General features: G+C 42.7%; 1 protein-coding gene across 7 annotated transcripts in view; it reads left to right on the top strand.

The window, feature by feature from the left end:
- Positions 1-6,800: 6,800 nt before the first annotated feature.
- The window catches only part of POC5 (POC5 centriolar protein), a 38,196-nt gene continuing 29,315 nt past the window's right edge, over positions 6,801-15,681 (top strand). For 3 of the 7 annotated variants that reach the window (XM_082377360.1, XM_082377361.1, XM_082377358.1), the window contains exons 1-2: positions 6,801-6,923; positions 10,340-10,435. In XM_082377360.1, the coding sequence (XP_082233486.1) occupies positions 10,352-10,435 (84 nt within the window). In that variant the 5' untranslated portion in view covers positions 6,801-6,923; positions 10,340-10,351. Of the gene's footprint in view, positions 6,924-10,339; positions 10,436-15,681 lie in introns of those variants that run through there. The other 4 variants (XM_082377359.1, XM_082377362.1, XM_082377364.1 and 1 more) reach the window with 4 other exon arrangements.

Raw genomic sequence — 15,681 nt, 5'->3', positions numbered from 1 at the left:
CTGAGACTGTCCTCAGTTCTTTTCATCCTTTTTTCTTTATTCTGCTCTGCAGTAGTTATTTCCACTATTTTATCTTCCAGGTCACTTATCCGTTCTTCTGCCTCAGTTATTCTGCTGTTGATCCCTTCTAGAGAATTTTTAATTTCATTTATTGTGTTGTTCATCATTGTTTGTTTTCTCCTTAGTTCTTCTAGGTCCTTGTTAAACATTTCTTGTATTTTCTCTATTCTATTTCCAAGATTTTGGATCACCCTTACTATCATTATTCTGAATTCTTTTTCAGGTAGACTGCCTATTTCCTCTTCATTTATTAGGTCTGGTGGGTTTTTACCTTGCTCCTTCATCTGCTGTGTGTTTTTCTGTCGTCTCATTTTGCTTAACTTACTGTGTTTGGGGTCTCCTTTTCGCAGGCTGAAGGTTCGTAGTTCCCGTTGTTTTTGGTGTCTGTCCCCAGTGGCTAAGGTTGGTTCAGTGGGTTGTGTAGGCTTCCTGGTGGAGGGGAGTAGTGCCTGTGTTCTGGTGGATGAGGCTGGATCTTGTCTTTCTGGTGGGCAGGTCCACGTCTGGTGGTGTGTTTTGGGGTGTCTGTGGCCTTATTATGATTTTAGTCAGCCTCTCTGCTAATGGATGGAGCTGTGTTCCTGTCTTGCTAGTTGTTTGGCATAGGGTGTTCAGCACTGTAGCTTGCTGGTCATTGAGTGAAGCTGGGTCTTGGCCTTGAGATGGAGATCTCTGGGAGATTTTCGCCGTTTGGTATTACGTGGAGCTGGGAGGTCTCTTGTGGACCAGTGTCCTGAAGTTGGCTCTCCCACCTCAGAGGCACAGCACTGACTCCTGGCTGGAGCACCAAGAGCCTTTCATCCACACGGCTCAGAATACAAGGGAGAAAAAATAGAAAGAAGGAAAGAAAGAGGATAAAATAAAATAAAATAAAGTTATTAAAATAAAAAATAATTATTAAGAAAAAAATTTTAGAAAGTAAAAAAAAAAAAACGGACAGACAGAACCCTAGGACAAATGGTAAAAGCAAAGCTATACAGACAACATCACACACAGAAGCATACACATATACACTCACAAAAAGAGAAAAAGGGGAAAAAATAACATATCTTTGCTCCCAAAGTCCACCTCCTCAATTTGGGATGATTCGTTGTCTGTTCAGGTATTCCAGAGATGCAGGGTACATCAAGTTGAGCATGGAGCTTTAACCCGCTGCTCCTGAGGCTGCTGGGAGAAATTTCCCTTTCTCTTCTTTGTTCCCACAGCTCCTGGGGTTCAGCTTTGGATTTGGACCTGCCTCTGCGTGTAGGTCACCTGAGGGCGTCTGTTCTTCGCTCAGACAGGACGGGGTTAAAGGAGAAGCTGCTTCGGGGGCTCTGGCTCACCCAGGCCGCGGGGAGCGAGGGGTACGCAGTGCAGGTCGAGCCTGCGGCGGCAGAGGCCAGCATGACGTTGCAGCAGCCTGAGGCGTGCCGTGTGTTCTCCCGGGGAAGTTGTCCCTGGATCACGGAACCCTGGCAGTGGCGGGCTGCACAGGCTCCCGGGAGGGGCGGTGTGGAGAGTGACCTGTGCTCGCACACAGGCTTCTTGGTGGCAGCAGCAGCAGCCTTAGCGTCTCATGCCCGTCTCTGGGGTCCACGCTGATAGCCGCGGCTCGCTCCCATCTCTGGAGCTCCTTTAAGCGGCGCTCTGAATCCCCTCTCCTCGCACACCAGGAAACAAAGAGGCAAGAAAAAGTCTCTTGCCTGTTCGGCGGCTCCAGACCTTTTCCCAGACTCCCTCCCCACCAGCTGTGGCGCACTAGCCCCTTCAGGCTGTGTTCACACCGCCAACTCCAGTCCTCTCCCTGCGATCCGACCGAAGCCGGAGCCTCAGCTCCCAGCCCCGCCCGCCCCGGCGGGTGAGCAGACAAGCTTCTCTGGCTGGTGAGTGCTGCTCGGCGCCGAGCCTCTGTGCGGGAGTCTCTCCGCTTTGCCCTCCGCACCCCTGTGGCTGTGCTCTCCTCCGCGGCTCCGAAGCTTCCTCCCTCCGCCACCCGCAGTCTCCGCCCGTGAAGGGGCTTCCTAGTGTGTGGAAACCTTTCCTCCCTCACAGCTCCCTCCCACTGGTGCAGGTCCGTCGCTACCCAGGTACCTGGGGAGTTTCTTGCCTTTTGGGAGATCTGAGGTCTTCTGCCAGCGTTCAGTAGGTGTTCTGTAGGAGTTGTTCCACATGTAGTTGTATTTCTGATGTATCTGTGGGGAGGAAGGTGATCTCCGAGTCTTACTCTTCCGCCATCTTGAAGCTCCTCCCCTCAGGAATAGATTTTTGATAGATAGATAGATAGGTAGATAGATAGATAGACAGACAGATATAGGTTCAGGTTCAGGTTTAGCTTTAGATTTAGATTTGGTAGATTCTATTATTTTCTCAACTTTAAAGAGATGAGCTTAGGCTCATAAAGGATACAAAGCTTCCCCAAAGTTGTACACCTAGTACATGGTAAATTTGAAACTCCAGGATAGACCTTCTGAATTTAGGAGAGCTTTGAATGTCATGTAATACTAAGGAAGGTTTTTGAGGAAGAAGTGATGTAATCCAAATTTAAGAAGATAATTTATAAGCAGTGTGAAGAGTGAATTATAGAAAGAAGAAATAAAGACCTGTAACTAGAGAAGCAGTGCAAATTTAGCAACAGATTAACCTAAAACAGTGGGGATTAAAAGGAAACAGATATCAGACCAGAGGTTCAGAACTTAGGGCCCATGGAAAGGCATCTATATGGACAAACTCAGTAGTCACTTCACTAGCATTTTACTGAAGCCTCTCCTGGTTTTCCTCCCACTTCTCCAGCCCCTCCTTCTGTCTCATTTGCTGGCTCTTCCATTCTTACCCAACCTCTGAACATTAGAGGAATCCAGGGTTCAGTTCAAAACCCTCTTCTCTACTCACTTTACTCTCTCCCCCCAGGTTGTCTCATCTAGTTCCTTAACTTTAAATTGCATCTTATCAGTTATTTATTACCACAATAACTCTACATGACAAGCCACCCCAAAGCACAATGGCTTTAAGCAATCAGTGTTCATTTAGCTCCTGATTATGCAGGTTGGCTGGGTGGTCCTGCCATCCTTGATTGGACTTACCCACCTGTCTGGGTGTCAGGTGGCTATAGACTGATCTAGGATGGCCTCAGCAGGGATGATCAGGCAACTCAGGTCTACTACACTGTTAACTGCCACTAGGCTAGTTAAGACACGTTCTCATGATGATAACAGAGGGCAAAAGCAAGCCAAGCCAATCAACAAGCATCTTAAAAGCCTCTGCCTCCATCATGTTTCTTAACATCCCATCTGCCTTTAATGAGAAGGCACGGCAAAGGACACTGATATAGTAAGAGATGAATAATTGGAGCCATTTTTGAAATCCTCCACAATTTCTACATGCAAAGCCTCCTTGATTTACGTATCTGTGTCCCGACCTCTTTTCTGAGCTCTAGACATATATGTCTAATGGCCTAATGGACACTCACTTGGCTATGTCCAGGTATTTCAAACAGCATATTTAAAAATGAACTTTAGATCTCCTTTTTTAAAAATTTTATTTATTTATTTATTTATTTTTGGCTGTGTTGGGTCTTTGTTTCTGTGCGAGGGCTTTCTCTAGTTGTGGCAAGCGGGGGCCACTCTTCATCGTGGTGCGCGGGCCCCTCACTATCGTGGCCTCTCTTGTTGCGGAGCACAGGCTCCAGACGCGCAGGCTCAGTAGTTGTGGCTCACGGGCCTAGTTGCTCCGTGGCATGTGGGATCTTCCCAGACCAGGGCTTGAACCTCATCCAGTGTTCTCCTTCTCAGTAAATGTCATCCACTCAGTCGCTCAAGTCACAAACTTGAAACCGGATTATCCTTCTTAGCACTTCCCTCCTTCATCTCAAATACAATTCATCAAGTCCCATCAATTCTACTTCCAAAATATATCTCATATCTGTCATCTTCTCTCCATCTCCCTTGCAACCCCTCTATTCTAAGTTGTTTTCATCTCTCTCCTGAACATCTAAAAATATCCCAATGGACTTTAAGTAAAATCTCAAACCCTTAACATAGAACCCTCACTTCCATCTGCGGCCTTATCCTGTACCTGTCTCTACTTCACTAAGATTACTTGCTTTTATTCATCATCCAGATATAATAAGTGTTTTCTTACCTCAAGGCCTTGGCCACTGTATTGATTTCCTAGGGATGCCATTACATATTACCACAAAATGGGTGGTTGAGACAATAGAAATTTTTTTAAACATCTTTACTGGAGTATAATTGCTTTACAATGTTGTATTAGCTTCTGCTGTATAACAAAGTGAATCAGCTATACGTATACATATATCCCCATATCTCCTCCCTCTTGCATCTCCCTCCCACCCTCCCTATCCCACCCCTCTAGGTGGTCACAAAGCACCGAGCTGATCTCCCTGTGCTATGTTGCTGCTTCCCACTAGCTATCTATTTTACATTTGGTAGTGTATATAAGAGACAACAGAAATTTATTCATTCACAGTTCTGGAGGTTAGAAATCCACAGTGTCACTAGGGCTATGCTCTCTCTGAACACTCTAGGGGAAGATCTTTCCTTGCCTTTCTAGCTTCTGGTGGTTGCTGGCAATACTTGGCATTCCATGGTTTATAGATGCATCACTGCAATCTCTGCCTCCCTTTCTCCCCTGTGTCTCTTCTGTGTCTAAATTTCCCTCTCCTATAAGGATACAAGTCATTGGATTAAGGCCCACCTTAATCCAGTATGACTTCATTTTAACTTGATTATATCTGCAAAGACCCCATATCCAAATAAGGTCACATTCACAGGTACTAGGGTTTAGGACTTAAACATATCTTTTTTGGAGGATACCATCTAATCCATAACGGTGATGCTATTCCCAACAGAACATTTTGAGTGATAAGGACATGGACTTTGGAGCCCAGACTGTCTCAATTTGAATACCAGTTTTGCTCTTATTAGCTGTGTGTGCCTAGACAAGACACATAACCTCTCTGGGTTTCAATTATCACATATTTAAAATGAAGATGGAAACAGAGCCCACGTCACAGGGAGAATCTGAGAATTAAATGAGTTAATTTGTACAGTGCCCTGAACATAGAAAACATTATATGTGTGTTTATTAAAGTTAGTTCCTTATTTACTCATCCTTCAGGTCTCAGCTTAAATGTACTTTATCACACAGACATTTCCTGATTTCTCCTCACTTCAAACATAATTCATAACTATTTATTCATTTGTATTGTTAATTTGATGTCTGTTTTCCAATTAGACTAAGTCCCATGAGAGCATAGTGTGTCTATTTTTATTCACCACTCTATTCCTAGCACCAACAAAATGCTTTGCATCTGATGACTGTTAGATAAATATTTGTTGAAAGAATAATTACGCAGGGTTCAAGCTGGCAATTTAATTTTCATGGGTTTGTGGAGGGTTTTAGTCTCCCTTTCTCTCTTTGGCTCCACCTCTAGGAACCTTTGAAAAAGAATCTGTTCTAAATTCATAACATGGAGACAGGTTTGTTCTCCTTCTCGATGTAGCTTCACAGAAGAATGGTGATGCCTTAGCCAACAGTTTTCTATGAAAATCTGCCCCCCAAAGGGACAGAGAAGAGAAACATGGAGCCAAGTACAGGAGGGCACAGGGATAGTGAATCAGAAACAATTACAGTGTAAGGGGTTACCACATGGTAATTCAATTAAAAAACAGATTTTGGGACCAGGTATGAATTTGTATCTATCAGTAGGAATTTGTCCTTTATTATAAGCATGTAAAAGGTGGGGGACAGAGAACAAACATAGCTTATGCTGAAGAAACTGCTGGTGCTCTTCTTATTTCATTGCTTGTATAAACAGAAGTCTGGCTCCGTGAACAGGTAAGTAGGTGAGACCCAGGTTATGCCATTTCTATCTACAGAAAAAGAAACGGATACCTCATCCTCCAGGTAACACAGGGAGCCTGAAAACTCACCAGGATCTCATTACTTGCTCTCCAGATTGGGGCACTCTCTTTGCCACCTGGATCCTAACGTACCTCTAGCCGTCATGCCAATATAAGCTGAAAGACTAGTTTTTTGATGTTTATGCGATAGGTATTTTAGATATAGTAAGTCATTTAATCCCCCTACAAGCCTATATGTGGATAGCATTATCCAAGGTGACAGTGAGTACGTGATACAGCCAGGATATACTTATGATGATTCTAAGGTCAATACTCAACTTCGCCCGAAGGGCTTGCCTTGCAGTCTGACTCGTTTGAAGTCACTAGTAAAACCTAGTCCAGCAGTTTCTTAAAGCCTGGTCCGCAGACCCCTGCATCAGAATCACTGTTGGTCTTTGTTAAAAATTCAGATTCCCTGGCCCTGCCTAAGACAGAAGGAATCAGCAGGTGGGGGGTTAGTGATTCTGCTGCAGGGCACCTGTGGAAGCAGATGATTCACATACATGAGGACCACACGCATAGGCTATGGGCGTTATCGCACAGACAGCTGCATAGCATCCTAGCTGACTTCAGACCCGTTCGCCAACTTCTAACCAAACCGCCTCTCAGAGCCGCCTGGTCTCCCGCAGGCGCAGAACGGAACTGATCACGGGGCTCCTGCACGCTGGGCGGGGCTCCCTAAGACTCCGCCCCCTCCGAACAAGCGGAAGTATGGGGCGAGGCTCTCCCTAAGTAACTTAATTCCGGCTTCTCCCTCCTGCCCCGCCCCCGGATCTCAGACCAATCAGACGGCAGGTTGCTGAAGCTCGGGGCCAATGCTCGGGGCCGTCCTTATTTCCTCCGTGCAGTTTGAAACCGTCTGGTTGCTGCTGAGGAAGCCGCTGGACTCACTGTTGTCTCAGCGGCGACGCTGAGAGAAGACGCGGAGGAAGGAGTCCGTGTTTGCGGAGAGCCGAGGTGGTGGGTAGCGGCGCCGCGGGCGGGCCCCGCGCCCCTGGCGGAGGCACTGGAGTGGGGTTTAAAGTGTCTCGGCCTGGGTTGGCGCCCCCGGGGATCGAACAGGACAGGGCTGGGGGCATCTTCCCGAAACGAGGGCCCTTCAGCTGTTCTGCGGGACGGCAAGGTCGAGAGGTTTTTTTCCCTCCGAGGCGTCCAGGAAGAGAGGGCAGGAGTGAGGGGTGCCTGAAGTATAGCGGTATTGTCGCTATAGGTTCGGGTCATTTAAAACGTTGGGGGGTAAAATGACCATGTCTAACCCTTTGTTTTTAAGTAAGAATTCGATTAACACAGGGGTAAGAGAAAGTGATTGAAGAGAACTTGTAGCCCTTTGCTTGCTCGCAGAGGCTTCTCCCTCTGCCTGTAGTCCCTGACGTGGGGAGGGGCTGGCGCACCCGCTCTCCTTGACTGCAGCTAAGACAGCTCGAGGGCTCAGGGACGTCACCCTGCTGCCAGCTCGCAAGTTAATTCACTCTTTCTCTGCCTCTTGGAGGTTAATTTGAATTCCCGGACCCCGCTTCTCCTATCAGCCAGGCAATTACCAAGATGTAATTTGATTTCTCTGGCAATAGACAAGCGCTCGGAACTTTTTATCTCGTGGTTTCTGATATCTTGGGTTAGAGAATACTGAAAATTTAGTTATCTGATGTACATCTGCTTCCCATCAAAGCAAGTTTCATTTTTCTCCTTTGTCTCTGAACTAGAAACAGTAAGGAAAATGCTACTGTTGGTAGAGTTTTAGATAAACTGTCATACCTTGTTGGTCTCAAAACAGGGCAGATGGAAGATTTATAGCATATTTTCCAAAAGTACAGTAGTTGTTTTGTGTCTGCAGTATCTGTATTCAGAAATCCTTTTTGAGATCTGACCATACTTTTCAGCTTATTTGTTTTTTAAATAATCAGCACCCCCCAACCCCTGCCCCCCTTCTTACCAGTCTGCAAACACATCCTAAAGGAAGAAGTGAATTGAAATAGAAGGGACAAAGTTACCACAGTGGTGGATTTGAAATCCATGAAGCAGCCATTCCTTGCTGCAGATGCATGTGCTTATTTTATCCTCCCTAATTGGCTTAACTAAAGTCAGTCATGCTGAGATTTCATTTACTTATCATGTCTCTACACAGTAATGCTCATTGAATAAAGTTGAAATTTCCTTTGCACAGTCTAGCCCCAACCTATGTTTCCATTCTAATATTGCACTTCTCCCTGTATCTGCCCTTTCTATTTAAGTTTCTTCATCTCTTAGTTTTCAGCCCACTGTGATTGAGACTTGTTCTGCTGTCCACTGAAATTGTTCAGGCTAAATGCCCCAGCAACCTCCTGATTGCCAAATTCAAGGGACTCTATCAGATTCTCATCTTCCTTTGGCATCTGTTTCTGACCACTCCCTCCTGGAAGCTTTTGTTCTACTGTTCTGACTTCCTTTTCCATCTTTGCTGGCTCTTCTTCACTTCCCCTTTAAATATTAGCGGTTCTGATTTTAACCCTCCTCTTGCTACAGTAGTGGCCCTTAACTTCACTAAGGTTATAGTACCCTCTGGACACATATTGGAAGCTGAGAATCCCCTTCCTAGAAAAATACGCATGTGCTAAAAGTATTGCATACAGTTTGGGTGTAAGGACCTCAGAATAAGAACTCTCTCTCACACTCCTTTTCATAAGTGATCTTATCCTCTCCCTTTTTTCAGCAGTTCCCATTATGCTGACGATTCCTCAAAATGAATCTCCAAACCTATACATCCAGTGCAGGGCTCCCACCTTGCTTAACTCCAGAAAGCACCATTCACGTCGTAGCCATTGTGAATGGCAGTCCTTGGAGTTGTGCATTGCATAAGTAGTGTGGCCAGATACCGAATACCTGCAGCCTCACTTCCGTGCCTCAGAGGCACCTCACACCCAACAAGTCTGATAGTGAGTCCATTACCCTTCCTCCCAACCTGCTTGTCTTCCTGTATTCCTTGCCTTGGGGAGTAGCACTACCATCCATCTAGTTGCAAGCCAGAAATCTGGAAGAGATCAACATTTCCTCCCATTAACCCCTTAACCAATTGTTGATCATGATCTCGAATTTCCACTGCCGTAACGCAACTGTCTCACAGGCATAACTCCGTCCACTTCCCATTGCTGCCTCCTCCATTCACCTCCCCATTTGCCGGAGGGAACATTTATCTGTTGGACTACTGCAGTTGGCTCTCCGTTGCTCTTCCTTCAGTATCCCACCTCTCAAATCCATCCTGAAAGCTGGCAGAGTGATCTTTCTAAAAGACAAGCCTGATCATGTTATCACTTGTTTAAGACTTTAATAACTTCTCTGAGAAGAAAGGTGAAACTTTTTAACATGACATAATTATGATCTTCCATGATCTGGCTGCTCCTTACCTTGCCTGTTTTCATCCTTAGCCAAACCTTGCTCTGTACCCTTTGCTGTAGCCTCGCAAACTACTTGCAGCTCCTGGAGTATGTGTCCGTGCCTCATTGTCTTTGCTTGTGCTGCGCTACTGCCTTGCGTATCCTTTAATCTTTTATCTGTCTTTCAGGTCTCAACACCCTGACCGTTTATTCCCACTCCTTCCCACTCTCACCATCCTACCCTGTGAAAAAGGCTACTCTGACCTCCCTGCTTTGTGCCTCTGTTGTTTTAGGATCTAACAGCACTTTTATCATCAGTCATTTCTAATATATACGTGTCTGGCCCTCCTTACAGATTGCAGAGTCCTTGAGGATAAGGACTTCTTCATCTTACCTTTCTCACCAGTGTCTTACATATAACTGGTGTTCGGCTCATTTGAATAGTCATTATATGCCTTTTAAGGAACTTATGTACTTCTTACTAACAGTACTTTTGTTATTATTTATTTTTTTGGTTAAGACCTTAAACAATTTTTCTTTGCATGGTATTGGGATCTATTGTTCCATATAGGCTTGCTTTTCTTAAAATAGTATTCCCAAAAGGTCCGTTCGCCAAGCAGAGAATTTACACAGTTTGTTCCTTCTCTTTTGGTTCAGTATCTTGTAGGAAAGGATGCAGCACCTAGGTCCTCACACACTGTTGAACAGTGATCACACGTTCTGATTCTCAGCAGCCCCTACCATGGCTTTCTCTGGGGAGCCTCCATTTTTTCTTTAACCTTTCATGTATTTGTCTCATCTCCTTGACTACATTATAAACTCACTCGTTGGGAAGTGAGTCTTTATTTTGTTCTTGCCCAGTGATTTTGTATGTGGGTGTTCAATATGTTGAATGATTTTAACGTATCGAATGGTTATTGTTTACAGGGTAGGATGTTATTACACACACATATATGTGTATAGAAAACATTTTATTTTAGTTTAAATGTTGCAAAAAACAAACTAAAGTTAGCTTCTCCTGTTTTATAGTATTCGTACAGAATGTCATCAGATGAGGAGAAATGCTCACCTCCAGTTTTGCGCAATGACTCCGACCGAGGCAGTTCTGTCTCTTCAGATCTTCAGGTAGGAAGACATGTCTAAATTTGTCATGACTTGTTTATTTCAAACAAGTGACAATATGAGGGAAAACTAGGAATACATTTTTCATTCATTCATGCCATTTACATTTATAATTATAATGTGTATCAAATTATAATAATATCAAACGATGGGAATTATTTTACAAACCTTGGGAAATACCTTACATTGTTTTAGTTAACCTTTCAGAAAATAATCATGAATGCTTCCAGCATTCTCTGTACGAAGGCTTCAAACAACACAATGAGAGGAGAAGCTGAAAATCTGAAGAAACATTTTTTTCTTGAAATTTTCTCTTTGTAGCTCTCTCATATGAATGCTGCTTTCACTTTAATGCAAATTAATCCAATATCAAACCATCCAGAGTTCTGGGGCCCTAGATTCCCCAGTGTTCCACTCTTGGTTCCGGGCCCTGTTGCCACACCATTCAGCACCTGCTGGTGCCCAGGACCTGGACAGTGACAGGTACACTGACGACAGAAGGCGTGGCTTTTATATGAAATGTTTTCAATTTCTTTTAATTCTAAGTGTTTTATCATCAAAAATATGGATTCAGATTTCTAGAGTAGATTTTAAATGAGAGAATACTGACACGGTATATCTTGGGTTTTATGGTTATATTACTTAAGAGGGGAAAAGCTGGATGGTATGTTTATGCCTAAGTAGAGTAAGTTGTTACTGGCACTGCATAAGATGACAGAAGCTTTAGGGAAATATTTTATGAAACAGATGTGTTCCTTTAATTGAAATGACAGGTTTAGGAATTGGGAAGCTATTGGAAAAGTATCTGTGAATATTTACTAGGGTAAAAGTGGTCTGGAATTGTGACTTAGATGTTTCATCCTTGCCTTCCCTTTGGATGTTACCTCTCTACCTCTCCCATATAGTGCTATCTCTTTAGGCAACAGTGTTATCCTGCACCCTTCATCTTTGCCATATCCAAACTTCCTTCAGGAGAGAACTGATTAACTTATTTATACCTGTGATACTGTGGGTTATAATAAATAAATAGTTGGTCTTCATCCCATTTCTGGCACAGAGCTCCTAAACCTATTGGAATTTCCTAACTAGTGAGAATGATGGTATCTTTTGTTATGTTGATGATGTGACTTTTGGACCTCGCCTAAGGATAGGGACTGGTTGCCAGGAGAGACAACCATGTGATCAGAGGGTTGAAACTTTCAGTCACACCCCGCTGACCTCGGGGAGAGGGTCTTGGAAGTTGAATCAATCGCCAGTGGTCATTAATTTATTTAATTATGCCTATTTAATGAAGCCTGCATCAAAATCCAAAAGGACTGGGCTTGGGGAGCTTCCAGTTGGTGAACACGTGTAAGTGCTGGGTGACTGGTCTGCCAGGAGAGGGTATGGAAGCTCCATGCCCCTTCCCCATACCTTGCCCTGTATATTCCTTCCATCTGGCTGTTTCTGGGTTATATCCTTTTACAATAAACTGGTAATCTACTAAGTAAAATGTTTCTCCGAGTTCTGTGAGCCCTCTAGCAAATTACTCAAACCCAAGGAGTGGGTCTTTGGAACCTCCAGTCCATAGCTGGTTGGTCAGAAGCACAGGTGATAACCTGGACTTGCGATTGGCATCTAAAGTTGTGGGGTGTGGGAGGGCAGTTTTGTGGGACTGATCCCTTCACCTTTGGAATCTGATGCTATCTCTGGTGGGAAAGTGTCAGAATTGAGTTGAATTATAGGACACCCAAGTGGTGTCTGAGAATTGCTTGGTGGTGGTGGGGAAAAAACTCACACATTGTAATTGTTGGGTCCAGAACCCTTTAATATTAAAATGTAAACACCTTATAAGATCTCAAGTTGTCATTTTGTCAAGAAACAAAGCTTTACATCAAAAGAAATGTCTAGAGTAGAATTTTAAGAGAGGGAGGGGGAAGAATCTTCTAGACATGCCAGAAATCATTTTGTGTTATTGGTTACCTACTTAGAATGTCACCCCACCTGAGATTCTGTTTTTAGTAACCCTCAGCTTATGACCCTACTGGTTCTTGACTACACTTGAAAAGCTGCCCATATTCCATTACTGGAAACATTTCAAAATGAAATACCAAAAATGATGTTAAAAATAAAATAGCATAAAATAATTATATAATTTAACATATATAGTAAACATGTAGCACCAAACACTTAATACAAAAGCCCCTCATAAATCAGTATTCCTCTTAAGGGCGTTTTTATTACTGTCTCAGATATGTGAATGCTTCATAAAACTGTGGATGATAAATGTGGAGGGAGGGGCAGCATGCATAGTGCTTATTCACTTACAGTTTCCTCTAAGCGCAACTCGAAAATACCAGCCAGTTGTCCTGCCCGCACCTGGTATGCATGGGTTCAGCTGTATTTTAGGCTCACATCAGTCCAGCTCTTGGAGGGGGGGGGGTGGGCAGACTTACAAGTTTTGGTTATTACTTTAGGATTCTTGTTTACCTTAAGGCAGGTTATCTTTGACAGTTAAGAAAGACAATATTATTTATTTTGATCCTTAACTAAAAAATAACCCATTTGGCCTGTATCTACATATATGAAACTAAAATAGTTGTTCAAATAACTGATTTTTAAAAATTTTTCTTTAAAGTTAAAATGTATATGTACATCGAATCCTATTAACGTATACCTGTTTACATCCCCTTTAACTCATAGTGATTGTTGTGGGAACTTGGAAACATATGTTTGGATCTTTCTCCCTTTTCAGAGGTCAGACTAGGGAAGCCACAAGTTAAAGTCTCTGACTTTCACTTCCCCTCCATTCCTAGAGGCACAGTTTATTCCTGTGGTAATAAACTAACCGAGCAGAGCTGATTTGGCTACATCTAGTTGTAACTGCCTCCAGAGGAAGGAGATGCTAAGAAGTTAATTGACATCAAAATACAAATATAAGATAGCCATTGTATGAATCTTCTCCTGCTCTCATAACAAAATACCATAGACAGGGTTGTTTAAACAAAAATTTATTTTCTCACAGTTCTGGATCCTAGGAGTACCAGATGAAGATCTGACAGGGTCAGTTTCTGAAGAGGGCTCTCTTCCTGGCTTGCAGATGGCCACCTTCTCATGGCCTTTCCCTTGGTACATGTGTGTAGGGGAGAGAGAGAGAGAGCTCTTTGTTTTCTCTTCTTATAAGGACATTAATCCTTTCAGATCAGTACTCCACCCTTACGACTTCATTCAACCTTAATTATGTAATTACTTCCTTAAAGGCCCCCTATCTAAATACAGGCACACCAGGGGATTAGGACTTCAACATGTGAATTTTGTGGGAACAAAAATTCATTCCATAATAGCCACACTTTTATATGTTCTTTGCCAAAATCAAAAGTTTACTTTGGCTGTTTGCAGATTATACTGGGATATTGTTTTGGCTGCTTTAACAGGAATCAAGAGTGATTTAAGTGAGTGGCTTAAAGTTTGATTCTCTCTCTTGTAAAAATCTGAGCTGGTACATAGTCTTGTGGTCATCTTAGGACCCAGTCTTTTCTCTCCTGCTGCTCAACCCTGCCCTAGGGTTGACTGTGTTTGCATTGCCAGTGAGTGCACTGACTCACTACAACCTCTAGCCCATGGGAAAAGCTGAATAGGAAGCAAGCAGCTTCTTTCTTAAGGACTTGATCTGAAGTCGCACCCATCTTTTCTATTCAAATCCCATAGACCAGGTCTCTTGGCCACACCTGCTTGCGAAGGAGGCTGAGAAATGTCTGTGGGTGCCCATTTGCCTAGGTCAAACCCTGCAGTTTTATTAACTTAAAGGAATAAAGGGGAAATGGGTGCTGCTGAGCTGTTAGCCTCTCTACCATAGTAAGTTATCGTACTTAAAGTTTTATGTATTTTGATAGTTAGCTCATTAGGACTGACTCATACATTCAGGGTTGTAGGAACCAGTGAAATATCTTGTGTATGGCCTCAAGTTATCAGACTATTTGGGAATTTCCTTTTATTCTAGTAACTGGAAAACTGATATGGTTCAGGAAATATAAACCTAAGGCTTTTCACATCTATTTAAAGACTTAGTTATTTTTGTTTACATAAAAATTAAATGTTGTATCTCTGATACTCTAAATGATTTTTTTTTCTGATAAGAGCCTTCAACCTCAGTGATAACCATTATGTGAAATACTGACTCTTACTTTCTATCAGGAAATGTAAGTTTAAAACTCAGACATGTGCTTATTGTCATGAAGAGGACATCACTAACAAAGGAGCTGACTATAGCAATATGAAGGAGATTCTGATGATTGAGTTTTCTAACAGTGCTCTCTTTGCAATATCTCTGTTTCTCTTCTGTTGCTAGCCTTAAATATGTAAAAATCGGTACTTGCTATGACTAAAATTTACTGCATATAAGTAATCTATGTTAAATGTTAAATCAAGGTTGAAACTGAAACCAAGTCACTCCTTTACATTTAATTCCCCTAAAGACTAGCAGTTTTCAAACATCTACCAAGCATAAACATCTATCAAGCATAAACTCTTTCTTCAAACAATTTTACTTCAAATTCCAATATAAAAAGATTAAAGCCAAACTACAGTTGTATAGATTTATTTCATAAATTCAAATTTGTGACATTTACTTCTCAAAAGCAGTACGGAAAAACAATGGAGCTGCCTTGATAAATGTACATTTGAAATTGGGGGACACTCGAAGGCCGGTGCAGTATTATAAACCTAAGTATCCAGTTTACTTCTGTATTTTGTTTGGGTTACAAATTAACAAGAAAATTCTGATTCTCAATATAAGTAGTTGAAAATAGTAGATTTTTAATAACATATTTCATTTTCAGTTAAACTGATTTGAAGTGTAAAAAAGAATTGCTAGGAAATTTTTGATTCAGTGTTGAATCACCAACAAAAATCTATCACCTCTTCAAACTTTTTTATCACACAAGCAGCACCCAAAGACTCAAACTTGGAATAAGTGCTAATGATAAGCATGTGACAAGGTGTGAAGTCACTGGCTACCACACAGCTCATCACTCTCGTGTCATAAGGAGGGACTGGCCCCATCAGATGTGCTTGAGTTTGAGTGGCTGGTAGTTGGTGTGGACCACTTATGTCATAGTTGTGTGCTCACCTGAACAGCTTACTTGAGCAGATGTGTACAGGTGTGAAGTTAAAATAACAACAAAAAATAAACTTGTACAGAGCTACAACCTTTCCAATCTATGACACATTCACAAGAATTTGACATCAATGGCAGAAGGAGCTTTATTCCA

This window comes from Balaenoptera borealis (genome assembly GCF_965194805.1).
Source record: "Balaenoptera borealis genome assembly, chromosome: 2".
Classification (NCBI taxonomy): Eukaryota; Metazoa; Chordata; class Mammalia; order Artiodactyla; family Balaenopteridae; genus Balaenoptera; species Balaenoptera borealis.
The sequence above is the reverse complement of the archived record's forward strand: the minus strand, read 5'-3'. Positions and strand labels throughout refer to the sequence as shown.